The following is a 14,149-nucleotide window of genomic DNA, read 5'->3' on the forward strand; positions in this document are numbered from 1 at the left end:
CAAAGGTCTATCTTCATTTATATTATGTATTCTTTCAATGAAACATAAACACACTTTAAAATGGTATTCAAACAAAGATACAGCAACTCAGTTTATTACATGCAGATTCTTCTGCATTGTTGCTAACAGTTCACTGGTCCAAAATTACTAAAATACTTAAAAAACTATACATTATGTAAACAAAACATAAATAAGACAGCATAGTTCTTTGTACATATATTTAGTACAGGTTGTTAGGGATTTAGGAATATATACAATTTTACATCATGAACTGCATTTTTGCAGTGCATAAATATATATATATATTTCTTTTTACAGAAACAAAAATAAGATTTCACTAAGGACACAGAATACTATATCATAGATATGCTACAATAGTCCAAATTCAAAAAACATGTCAATTTAAGTGTGCAAAAGGCTAGCTTACTCTAAACTAGTCAAACTTGACTTGTTCAACTTATATAGACAGGTAAATCTTGACCATGTACTTTAAACAAAGAAGCTTTGAAAACAACCTCATACCAATGAATGAAATGGAACTTTTCCCTCCCCAAGGGGGGAAAACAGTCTGTGTGTAACCTAATGAAAAGATACATTAAAATATGCACGTGTGCAAACACACATACACACATATGTATAGTATGTTTTCAATAGTATAATAAAAGTTAAAATTTTATGGGAGTTAAAAGAATGCCCCATTATTTAAAAACTGGCTCATTTAGTCTAAATTCAAGATGCAGCTGTGTCAGGCTTTTCTAAACCAGATGCCTTAAAATCTGGGAAGACAGAAGTGGGATTTCGACTGGCAGATACGACAATCTGAGACAGAGATGAAGACAATGAAGAAACTTTAGATGCTGGAGTATTTATGGTATTCAGAATGGCTCCTTCTGGGCTAACCAACAACTTTTTGACAGATGTGTCCAAATGAAATACTGAAGTACTACTTGGCAGTGAAGGATTACTAGAGGAAATGCCAGAAACCAAAGACGTCTTGCTTAAAAGGGAGGCTGGAGGAGACTTAATTACTGAAGTTAGTGATACTGTCGGTGTAGGAGGTGGAACAGAAACTTTAGCAGTTGTGTTTACAATCTGTGATGTTGTATGTACTGTGGGTACAGAACTTGCATTCCCAAGAGAGTTTACAATTTTTGTAGAGCTTCTTAGAGGATGTTTTGTAGGTTGCCCACTTGAATTATTTGCTAGTGTGATCTTCTGGGCAGGGTTATCTATTGCTGTAGACGGAATGCCTTGGCCACTATTAAGAACTAAGGAAGGCCCATATTTTGGATTAGATATAAGAAGAACATGGCTGCCAGCTCCAAGACCTTGTGGTGGAACAATAAACCGAGCTCCATTAATCAAGATCTGAGTTCCAGGTGCCAAAGGTGTACTGGTGTTGATGACTATTTTTTGCTGAATACAAGGTTCACTGAATGGACTTGCTACTAGATTAGTTACACTTGATGGTGCTGTAGCATTGTGAATAGGAGAGCCACTTGGAACAGAATTGTAAGTAGGGGTTGATTTGACTAAAGCAGGGGACATTTGCTGGTTTGGCAGAGAAGTAAAACTAGAAATATTAATTATTTTACCTGGACTTGGTGAAAGGGATAATTCAGCTTGAGGTTTATTTGTGTTTGCATTTGTTGGCACTGTAGTTGCAATCCCTGGTGACTGAAACTGAAGAGAAGCCCGAGATTGTCTTTTAGAAAGAGATACAGAAAGTGTGGATCCTGATACTGTTGCTGAATGTGGAACTGAGTCCATTTGGGGTGTTGCAGTCCCAGCTGTATTCAAGGCAACAGTAACAGGAATTTGCAAAGCTGATGTCAAACATTTTGGAGACACTGTTGGTTGTGCAGTTGAAATCAGAACAGATGATGCAAGATGTCCTGTTTTCACAGTTGATATGGCCACAGTGTTTCCCAGACTGGATGAGCAAAGTCTATTTGACAAAATAGGCATAATTCTTGAAGAGGTATCATTTCCACTGACTGAAACAGGAGGGTATGTGCCAACCAAAGCAGAGGATGAGGTCACTGAAAGGGAACCCAAAGAAACACTTGCTCTTGTTACTGAAAACATATTTATTGTTCTTGCTGTGGTAACCAATGATTCATTAACAGTAGTAATATTCTGATTCCCAAAATTTGAGTTTATTGGAATTGTATTACCACTTGACAACGGTAACACACAGGCCTTGTTACATCTGTCTTCTCCTTTTGGGGCTATGCTTTGTAATATATTAATTGATGGTATAGCTGGCACACTTCCTGAAGGATTTACAATTGCTTGACCTATATTTAGTCCAATTTTCACATCTTTTATCTGAGACACAGTTTGTGAAGAATTTATTTTTATTGGTGTTCCCACTGTTGATGGAATTAACAGTATTTGGGGTTGCTCAGGAGTCTTAACATATGTTTTATTCAAGGGTTGAGGAAGAGTTTGTTTTAATGATTCTGCAACAACAGTTGGGGTAGAAGTGATGCTGGGAATTGGAGCATTAATAAAAACCAATTTTTGAGTAGATACACCTGTAGATGTCAGCGCAGGTGTCCCATTAACTGTAGTCGTATTGCTAGAAGGAAGAACAGATGGAGCTGATACTAGCATAAATTTCTGAATGGGAGTCCCGCTTATCATATCGCCATTTGTTGTTGTTGTTGCTTCTGATCTTGTAATAACAGGATAACTTTTTGTAATATAATCTATTTGTGGTTGTTTAGTTGGAGTATGAGTAACATTTGTATTAGTTTGTGTAAAATTTCCTGATACATTAATTACACTTAGTGAACTATTTGTTGTTGATGATAATAGAGTGCTGGAAGAAACAGAAGACTTCAAGGAAGAAGAAGTGATGTGTGAAGTTTTATTTATAATGTGGCCCAAATTACCATTGCTAGAGGGTTGGCCTAATGTAATTTTGACATTTTTCCCTATGGAAGGATTAAATCCACAGGGAATGGAAACAGAAGTTGGTGTTTGGCCAAAAGGTGGGAAACTGGATGATGTTATTCCAGTTACTTGTGAAAAAGTAGAGGATGATGAAGCTGTTGATTTTGGCACCAGAAATGCCTGAAGTTGAGGAGCAAAAGTGAAAACTGAATTTGAGGACAAAGTGGTAGGTGAATTCTGATCCAGATTGGGCTGCACTTTTACAACTCCAGTGTTTCCACCACGTGTCCTAACAAGAATCGATTGTGAATCTCTTATACACACAGTTTTCAGTTCTTGCTTTGTTTCAGAATAATCAGCAGTTTGTTGTGGAAAACCTTTGGGGGAATTACCAGAATTTGTAGATCCACTTAGTGTTGTTGCTGGTAGCAGAGGCTGAACTGTTGAGGAAACGGTGGGTGAAGTAATGGGCTGGGGGAATGCAGCTGCTGACACTGCATTGGCTTTTCCAACCTCATTGTGGCTAGTTTTTACTGGTGGTGTTAATAAATTAGTTACAGGTGACAATGGCTGCGATCTAGCACTACTCACATTTGAGGAAGGAGCAACAGTCTTGTTAAAAACTGTATTGGGTAGTTGGGCAGAAACAGTTCCTGTTGAGTTGACAATAACTGATGCTAAAGAAGAATTTACACTTGCTGTCTGTAGGGAAGATGAACAATGTTGCTCTGTACCTTTTTGTTGAAGTGATGGTATTTCTTTTGTAACTGTTTTTCCTTCCTTGTGCTGAATCATAAAATTCTTAGGCAGAATTAGAACTTGCTGCATGATTTTTTCTCCTGTTTTAGAATCTAGCACAGGCTGCATCTGAATCTTTACAGAGCTATTGTGAAGATCTACTGGCAACCACTGGCCACAGGGTGTTTTATATACCATTTGTAAAGGACCTTTTGTACTGGTGAGGCAGGTCAATGCTGGTTTTACAGGGTTTGCTTCTGGAGGAGATATAATAGGTTTGTCCACAGAAGGAGCACTTCTACTTGTGGAAGGGGGCAGTTGATTTGTTAAGGTCACTTTGTTCCCAATATTCTTTGCAAGCAAGGCCTGAATAGGTTTGGTCCCTTTCTGTAGAGTAGACACTGGTACTGAATCCACTGAGGCAGATGAATCTGGAAATGGTAGTTCTATATGCTCTGATTCATTCAAACAGTCAATCTGCATATCTTCTTCTAAATTTTTAATTGTCTCACTTGTGCTTAACTTTGCTTTCTTCCTTGGAGAAAGCTCTTTTGTGCTGTCATCCAGAAAACTAGTTTGTTTGGACTGTCGCTTAAGTGTTTTAGGCAGCGTCTTCAACACATCCTTAGAAGACAATTCCTTTTTCAAAAACTTGCTTCTGGCCATAGGAAAATCTATTTCTGACAATTTCATATCATCTGAAAATTGTAAAAACAAAAATTTTGTTTATAGAAAACAGTTATTGAGTATCAATATTACCAATTAAAAGTCAATCTTTCACCAATTAACAGTCAACCCCACAATTTATTAAGAAATCTACTGTAGGGTGATTAAAAAACTTCAAAAAGTAAGAGAATTAAACAATTTAAAACAGACTAATAAGCATATGTGATTTGCAATGAACATGCCTGAAGTGTGGAGTCAAGCACTGGCTCCACACTTAGGCTCCTAGAAATGTAATAATGACTCCCTGGAAATTTCTTACAAGAATATGTGTAGTACTTCAAAACATACCAGATTTCCCCAATTATATTCTGACCAAACTGGGTTTAGTGGCACATGCCTGTAATCCTAGAACCTGGGGAGGTTAAGACAGGAAGGTAACAAATTCAAGACCAATGTGGGCAATTTAGCAACACAGCAAAACACTGTTTCCAATTAAAAAGTAAAGTGCTAGGGATGTAGCTCAATGTGAAGGCCCTGGGTTAAATGTCCAGTACCACAAAATAAAACAAACCCCTACCTAACCCCAAAACAAAACAAAAATGAGCAAAACACACTAACCAGATTATTTTTTGCTTTCACAATAAACAAAAACATCTTTGTCTAAGGATAACTGTAAAACACTTTTAATATCTACCTGAATCAAAGTGATTTTTCTCCAGGATATCTAGAGATTCTGCTGAGTCTACAGATTTACTGATTTCTATTTTAGGAGATTCTTTTCCAGGATCTCCTTCACATTCTTCAGTAATCCACAGTTCTCTAGTAAATTTATCATGATCGGGTTGTCTTCTGAAATCATCGTAGTCTTTCTTTAGGCGGCTCCTGAAATAAAATACCCAACATAACAACCTATAGATAGATAGATAGATAGATAGATAGATAGATAGATAGAGCTCTTGGAACCTAAACTAACTTTATATATTGAAAGGTTTTTAGTGATCACTAAACTTTTCTTTTTTTGAAGTAAGCCAAATTTTCCAAGCTGGCCTTGAACTTGTGGTGGTCCTGCCTCAGACTTCTGGGATTATAGGCATGTATCTGGAAAAAATATCTTAATCTTAAATGTGTCTAAGATGCTTAGTTTAGTCTTGCCAATGAGTAATTGCTCAAGAAGACAAAATCTAGGGTATAGGCATAAGAAATTTCAAAGATTATATTTGCACAGTACTGAATAATGTTTGAAATACCACTTGTTTATCTTTCTAAAGGCTGCTGTGAGACCTAGTGAGAGAAAAGGTACTTTTTTTCTAACTGCACTGGACTTGAGAGTGTCTTAAAATTATGAATCACAATACAGTTTAAAAGCTCATTTAAGAAGATTAAAGAAGAAATTCTAAATGACAGTAATAATTACTGTGACTATTGTACAGAGTATACCAAAAAAATCTATCATTTAATCAAAAGATTGGTTAATAATTACTCTCAATTTATTTATGTCTTAAATAATTGCTTAAGGATTTCATGGGGCTGTGAGATAGTAGATGAATGACCCAAGGATAACTGTAAAATGAATTTACTTTTTCAGCCTAGGAGGGAACAATATAAAGTTTTTTCCCTTTCTACTCTCAAGTCTTAGCTAATGGCTGCTTTTTATTTCATGGATTATGGAACAATCAGAAAAGAATTTCACATGTTTGTACTTACCTGCAACTTACCTTAATTCATATTCAACTCCTTATCTAAATCAACATTTTCATTATATGCACTCCTCTTGGCTACTCCAGGATATCATTATCAAACATCCTTTCTTTCACCTGAGTCTATTTTTGAGTTTCTCTATTAGATCATTCTAATATAACTATGTTTCTGGTTTCATTTTTCAAACTCATTTCAATATACTAGCCAGAGTGAATGCTTTAAAATTTAGATAAAGGCTAAGGATGTAGCTTGCTGGTAAAGTGCTTACCTACCACTGCAGCGTCTCAGAACTGATCTTTAGCACAACAAACAAATGAACAAACAAACAGATAAGATCTTGTCCCTTCTTTGCTTAAATCTTTCAAATGGCTTCTCATTTCATTTAATGTAAAAACCAAAGATCTTAGAAATCCTACATGACCTGACAAATTCTGTTTACCCCTCTCATTTTTTTTTTTTTAATGGTGGCAAAAGTTTCACATTTATTAAGGTAGAAAAAAATCAGAAGGGTAGGGGAAAAATGGATTCTGCAGTGTCTGGATCAAGTAATAAAAGGGAAGAAAAAAACAAAAATACACTCCACACAGTAGGGCAGGTATCATGAAGCAGCATGACAGCCCCCTCATTTTTTACCATGATGTGCCTCATTCACTCTGCTCTGTTTATCCTTGTCTATCTCCTTTTCCTTTAAATAAACATGTTTCCAATCTAAGATACTTTGTACTTTCTATTCTTTTTGCTTTTTCCCCTGGACAGCCACATTGTTCTCTCCCTTGTAAGCCACATTGTTCTCTCCCTTGTTTCCTTTAGGAATAATCTTCACCTTATCCCAAACAGGCATTTTCTTTCTCCTTTATCTTTGCTTTATTTTTCTCTATACCATTATCACTATCTAGTCACTTCGCATATTTTTTCCATTTGAATATATATCCCGTGGAAGTATGGGCTTTCTTTAATCAACATGGTTTCCCAGGGCTTCGGAAATACCCTGTACACAGTGGAATCACAAATGAATGGAAAACTACTAAATAATTTCAGGATCTTCCCAAAATCATAAATCAAGAGCCCTAGAAAGTAAAACAGAATATAAAACTTCAATTACCTGTTTCTTTGAAAAGCCTTCATTAACTTTGGTTCCCATGGCAGCAATTCATTTAAAAGACGTATCAATGTGCTATGCAATTCTTTTACAGCTTGCCTCCGATGATACCATTTACCCTAAAAACACAATTTTTTAAAGTAAATCCCTTAGATTTAATCTAAAAAGTTAATGTCAAGCATTATCTCTTGAGTAATAAATACAATAAAATTAGTAATAGTGTCTAAAGGAAAAAAAAAAAACCAAAATTCTTTCTCATAAGTGTGAAGGGGAAACATACTATAATAAATTTTATTTAATAATTTTCAATACTACAAGAGAAATCTAAAACCTATCTCATCCAACCAGCAGGCAAAAATTTAAAAAAATTTGAATTGTGTCAGTTGTCTTTTAATAATTCATTTACTAAATATGTATGAAGAGCTCTGGGTTTGCTCTCCAGTGCTACAAAGAAACAAATGAAAGGAAGGCAGGAAGGATTCAAACATTTACATAAGTTCATTAAATAAATAATATGGCTCATTTAGTAAGGTTTTTGTAATTTTCCCCAGAGTGGGTGGTGGTAGTGGTGAGAAAAGCCAGGTTTGTTATCATATTCAAAAGCAGTCTTCTTAATAAAGTTCCTTAGGTAATTTTATAGTTATTTTAATAGTTTGCAGCACAGAAAAGTAACCAAAACAGTCAACTGTTTTCAACAGTACACTAAGAGTGATAATTTCTGATGCTCTCTCCATTTGTTAAGTATTATCGTATGCATTTTACATATTTATCTACAAGTATGTAGACAGAATAAACTCTAGCATTTATGTAAACCTTTAAGATGTGTACATTGGTATATTCATTTCACAAATGATGACAATAAGGCCTAGACAGGTTAAATAATTTTCTTAAGCTCTATGACTTGTTCCTATATCTCTGTGATTTTGGAGTCCAAGCTCTCAGAACTATATTATAACCTCTTAAAGAGTACACTCCATAAATTCAATCTGACATAGGCTATAAAAACCCCTAGTACAGAGAATATAGAATTGTTTGACTACCATAGGAACAAAAAATTTGTAGCAGTTGAACCAATTCCTGGTTCTCAATAGATGCATACCTATCATCATCATCATGTTCTCTTTTTAAAAAAAGATTTCAGATTTAATTCACATACCATATAATCCATGTTTTATTTCTAATTAAAATACACAAATATGTTATGTCACATTAAACATACATAAAATTAGACTTCAATCTATAAGCAATCAACTAAGTCAACTTATACATATGTAGAATAGGAAGCTAAAAAATTACATTATCTAGAGCAAAAAGTGTGCATGTATTTTCCAATTTTACATACATAAAAACTTCACTGTTTTGAAATTTTACGCACATATAAACCTAAGTTTTATCAATTTTTTTTGTGTTATAAACAAACTAGTTATGTACATGAAACCTATATTTCTATTGCTTAGGCTTTTATATTTTAATAAAATTGATTATTAGAGTAGAAAATTTGGGATTAATGTGCACATGCACAAAATGAACATGAAACCTGTATTTGCTAATTCTTTTGTGTCTTCTTAATGGCATGATAAATCAGGGTATTAAGAAAACTTACCAAAAAAGTAATTTTTATTTCAAGTATTAACCTAAATAGGTCTCTTTGTTAAATGTACTCTAAAAATACAAGACTCAAGTTAACAATGGGTATAAAAAAATAAGAATCTAGATATATCATGTGCAGATACAAATTCCCTACAATGTGATCATTATATATATATATATATATATATATATATATATATATACACCTAAATTATACCAATAAACATAAATAAACAAAAAAGGGGTTACACCTTTAAAGTTTTTCTCAAAGAAATTTTATGAGATAGTATATCTCATATGCTAGAGCAATAAATATGCTTATTTCTAACCCACAAAAACACAACTATTATGTAGATAAACAAAAATGAAGAAGAAAGTAACTTTCACCTAAGGAAAACACAAAAGGCAGATGGATGATGGCCACCCTAAATCTTTTGTAGAATGAGGCAGTTTTATTTCAATGAATAGGAAATAGGTAAATTTTTTCCTTTAGTAAGACCTATAAATAATATTTTTCTACTCAACTGCATTAGGCTCAAAGGTAAAATGGTTAGAGTGGAAGTAAACTTTTCTAAAGATTAAGCAAGACAAACAAAAATCAAAACAAAACAAAAAGCAGAATGAGGGATGAAGTTAGGGAAAATATCTTCTTTGTGGTATAACTGATTGGAAAAATATTAAAAGTCTAGGGAATACCAGGCATGCTGAACTTGATGGAGGTTACAAGAAAAACAACAGCTGCAGAGTTATCATAAGCTGTATGATTGCTGTCTGGAACGGCCTTGTGGTGATGGGGTGGAGGCTATGGAAGACAAGGTCTGGGTAGACAAGGAACAGGACACCATATACTCCATATAGCCGATTATCATTATTTGAAGACATTTGTTGACTGTAGTGCATCACTTGCATCACTGCTAAATTAAAAACTTGATTTTTGTAAACGTATTTAAAAAGGTTAGAAGATTTTATACCTTTTAATTACTTATAATTAGTACATATTTGGAAAGTATATCAGTGATTAATGGATTGCATGCAAGGAACTCATATGTTAATCAGAGATAGATTTCTAACTTTCATGTAACTCTATCTTACCCACGGACCTGTTTTGAAGTGTCTATGGCCTTTTAACTTTGTGTATGTTTTGTAGCTCCTTCCCTTTCTTTATAATATGTATTATCTACTTGAGGTAGTGATGGTATGGTATTTCATTTATCATTTGAAAATGCATATTTAATCATTTAATACTAGAAAATGAATCAAAAAGTTGATATTTTCATAACTATAGAAAGTAAAGATCAATAAAGTACCTCACCTACAATATAAATAGAATAAAATAACTCCTACAGAGGGCATCATTATACCCATGGGGTATGAGAATCCATAAATTTTTATGTTGATTAAAAGGGGGGGGGCTGAGAATCACTGCTCTGAGAATGCTACCAGTAGCTTTAATTGCTACAAGGAAAGGAAATTCATACAACAATGTTTGTTTCATGTATCTATTTTCCTTGGTCAAAATATTAAATTTATAACTGGGTGTGGTGTAATCTCAGCACTCTGGAAAGGTGAGCAGGAGACTCTAAGTTTAACCCTAACCCAGTCAACTTGGACTCAGTGAACTGTCTCTAAACTGAAGAAAAGGACTGGGGATGTAGTTCATTGTCAAGGCCCTCATTTCAGTTCCCAGTACTAAAATAAAACAAAAGAAAAAACCATGATAATTACAACCCAAATCAAATTAAAAAAAATGACAACAGTCCCATTCTATTTAGTAGTGATCTCAAATTTGCATAATACATAGTGAACTAATGTAAAAAGGAATTATCAATTTTTAAAGGAAATTATATTTAATAGGAATCTGTATTATCTTGAGACTAACATAAAAATTAATTTAAAATCAAAGAAATATTTATTCAACTTTGAGTTATTAGTAATAAACCAGTAATAATTTTTCTGACTGATCAACATTATATACACAAAGAAAATAAATCAAATATAATTTTCATGTTTGTTCTCAGATGAATTTATTAAATGTTAAAGGAGAAATCAGAGGGCATAATTTTATAGAAGAAAATTGTCTAAAATCACACTAGAAAGTACTTTTAAGACAGAAATAGACTTGGCATTAGAATTCTATCTCTCCTGACTTTTTGACTTATTTCACTTAACATGATGGTCTCTAGTTCTATACCTGCAGATATATTTGTAAGATAAGAATTAAAATCTCTAAAAATTTGTTAATTAAAAAAAATACAACAGTATAAAAATTACAGTGACCTAAAAGTAAATTAAAGCAAAATGAAAACAGCAAGCTTCCCTCTCTACGCACACAAAAAATACTGATATAATAAGAAACTGAGATTCTTACAGTCTTATAGATGATACACTATCACTTTCATCTGCACTGATACAGAACCAAAAACAAGGATGGTGATGGATGAAGTAAAAGGTCATTTGAGAAACAGTGCTATAACTTTTTCTAACAAAAATCTATTTAATAATTTATACATATAATTTTAGTATTGGCTTTACAAACAGATAGATGAAGGGGTTTAGCTAGTGGCATAAGTGCCCGCCTGGCAAGCATGAAGTCCTGAGTTTGATCCCAGATACAAAACAAAACAAAACAAAACAAAACAAAACAACCTAAATAGATAGATGAATGTGGGATAAATGACCATTTTCAGTATTAGAATTCTCACTATTTTTAGAGATTAAAAAATATTTTCTTCTGGGAGTGGTGGTGCATGTCTGTAATTCCAGTACTCAAGAGGCTGAAGCAGCAGGATCACTGTGAGTTTGAGGCCAGTTGGGGCTACATAATGAGTTCAAGGCCTTGTCTCAAAAAATGAACAAAAAATACATATTTTTTCTAAGATAGTAATTCAAACAGTTGCCAAAGGTCACTTTAAAGTACCATTTTTCCTTTACCAATCTACTATAAAGTTTAACAAAATATGAGTTTCAAGCATACACCATAGAATTCAAATCATCCAAGATAGTCTAAATTTGAAGCTTACCTTCATTGCTTTCTCATCCAATGTCCACAGCAGCTGCAGATTGCCAGCTCCCTTTCCTTTAGATGCCCCCATAATCAAACCACAGAGGTTTTATGATTCCATTAATATTACTACAAAAAGGAGCTGATCTATGGTCACAAGATAAGTCTTTTATTATATTATGCAGTTTTATAAGTTTCTGAGTATGGTACACTAATAAAGAATCACAAGACACTTTAAAAAACTTACAAAACTACACAATATTGTAAAATAAAAAAGCTGTATCTCAGTGAGTATGAAACGAGTTTTGGGGGAACTTACCTTATAACTAAAGAATAACTCCATTCTGTTGCAGTAATCTGGAATGAATATGACAGCACCAGCATAATGCTGGCAAGGGTGTTGCAAGGAGAGGGAATTGGCAATCTACTGATGTTGGGGACATTGGACACCTAAAAGGAAGAACAAAGGAAAATAAATAAATTCTAGATTTAAGTGCCTCGTCACCACATTAATAAATTTAGATGTTAAATTTAACATGCTATATTTCTGCATATTCCTAGTTAGGGCATAAAATATCACATTAACCTTGTTAGTATACAGTACCTTGAAAAAGTGCTAGTTTTGATAGTACAATGAAATGTTTTAATGTTAGAAAGTATTTTAACCCTCCCAGAGTTTCTAAAATAAACTACCACTTTAAAGTATGCTATTATTTTCTCTTGAGAGAAATTTTCACTTAAAATTTTTGGTTTTGGTTTATTAAGAAAAGATCTTGCTATGTAATTTAGGCTGGTCTTGAGCTAATGGTCATCCTCCTGCTTTGGCCTCATGAGTACTGGGAATATAGGCATGTGCCTGCATGCCTCGCTACTGCATTTTATTTTAAAGGAATCTTGTATCAAATACATTGAATAGTATACATAATATTTCCATTATATTTCTAAATGTGTTGAAATAGTACCAAAGCATACAACTAACAATATGATGGTAACATTGCAATTTTTTGTGTCTCTAGATTCTGTAGAGAAGGAAAATTTAAGTGACAGGTCACATTCCTAGGAGGCAATTCACTGGGGAAGAAATCTACAATATATACTTAGTAGATATTTCACATCTTTTATTAGTGTATATTGGTTATACAGATTCATGGATTTCATTTTTGGCAGATCATACATACATGTTACATACTTTGATCATTTCCACTCCCAATAAACTCTCTTTGCCTCCTTACCCCTTTTCACATTTTTTTGAGGATTCAATACACATCCCTTGATTCCCTCCTTATATCCTCTTTCCCAGCCTCTTGCCTAATAATAGTTTCTGTCTACTTTTTGGTTATATTTTTTTGGATTACATATATTACAAAGAACATGTGATGTTTGAGTATGGGTTATTTTGCTAAACATGATAATCTTCAGATCTATCCATATTCTTACAAATTACAAAATTCCATTCTTCTCTATGGTTGAATAGTATTCACTAAACACATGTTAATATCTACACATCTACTACATTTTCTTCACTCATTCACCCATTAAAGGCACTTCAGCTAGTCTCATGTCTTGGGTACTGTACTATGCTGCAGGAACAAGGGTATGAAGCTATCTCTATAGTATGCTGACTTTGGGTATACATACCAAAAGAGGTAAAGGTGAATGAAACGACAGCTCCATTTTTAGTTGTTGGAAGACCCTCCAATACTGATTTTTATAGAGGCTACATTTAGTTTACATTCCTGCCAGTGGTATGAAAGGATCCTCCCAACTTCCTTATCAGCTTTTATTGTTTGTATTCTTGACAGTCACTCTGACTGGGGTGAGATGGAATCTCAATGTATCTTTGACTTTCATTTCCCACATGGCTAAAGATGTTGAACACTTTTTCATATACTTATTGGCCATTTGTACTTCTTTTGAGAAGTATTTACCCAACTCATCTGCTCCATTATTGACTATTCTATTTGATTTTACAGCATTAAGACTTTTGAGTTTTGGATATATTGTAGCTACTAATTCTGTCATCAGAGTATAAATATTTACTCCTATTCTGTAAACTGTCTGTGTTGTTTTCCTTGCTCTGCAAACTTAATTTGATGCAGCTCCATTTGTTGAATCTTGCTATTATTTCCTGTGTTCTTTGAGTCCTATTCAGGAAGCATTTGCCTGTGCCTGTGCTTTCAAGCATTTTTCCTGTTCACTGTTAGCAGTTTCAAAGTTTTAGGTCTTATATCTAGATCTTTATTCATTTTCATTTGATTGTGGTCAATGCAGGAGATAGGGATCTAGTTTTAATTTTCTACAAGTGATATCGAGTTTCCCTAGCATCATTTGAAGAGGTTGCTTTTCTTCAATGTGTATTTTTAGCTCCTTTGTAGTTGTAGGGATTTCCGTGTTCTCCATTCTGTATTGGGTTTACATGTCTAGTTTTGTGCCAGTACTGTGCTCTTATTGTTACT

General features: G+C 33.8%; 1 protein-coding gene across 4 annotated transcripts in view; it reads right to left on the bottom strand.

Moving 5' to 3' along the window:
• Positions 1-61: 61 nt before the first annotated feature.
• Brd10 (bromodomain containing 10) overlaps positions 62-14,149 on the bottom strand; it is an 88,977-nt gene continuing 74,889 nt past the window's right edge. For all 4 annotated transcript variants that reach the window (XM_063250837.1, XM_063250833.1, XM_063250827.1 and 1 more), the window contains 3 exons: positions 7,106-7,221; positions 5,000-5,187; positions 62-4,337 (listed from right to left, as the gene is read on the bottom strand). In XM_063250837.1, coding sequence (XP_063106907.1) covers positions 730-4,337; positions 5,000-5,187; positions 7,106-7,221 — 3,912 coding nt within the window. In that variant the 3' untranslated portion in view covers positions 62-729. The remainder of the gene's footprint in view (positions 4,338-4,999; positions 5,188-7,105; positions 7,222-14,149) is intronic.

Source organism: Cavia porcellus, unplaced genomic scaffold, assembly GCF_034190915.1.
Source record: "Cavia porcellus strain 051 isolate PalLab524CR breed Dunkin Hartley unplaced genomic scaffold, mCavPor4.1 scaffold_1, whole genome shotgun sequence".
NCBI lineage: Eukaryota > Metazoa > Chordata > Mammalia > Rodentia > Caviidae > Cavia > Cavia porcellus.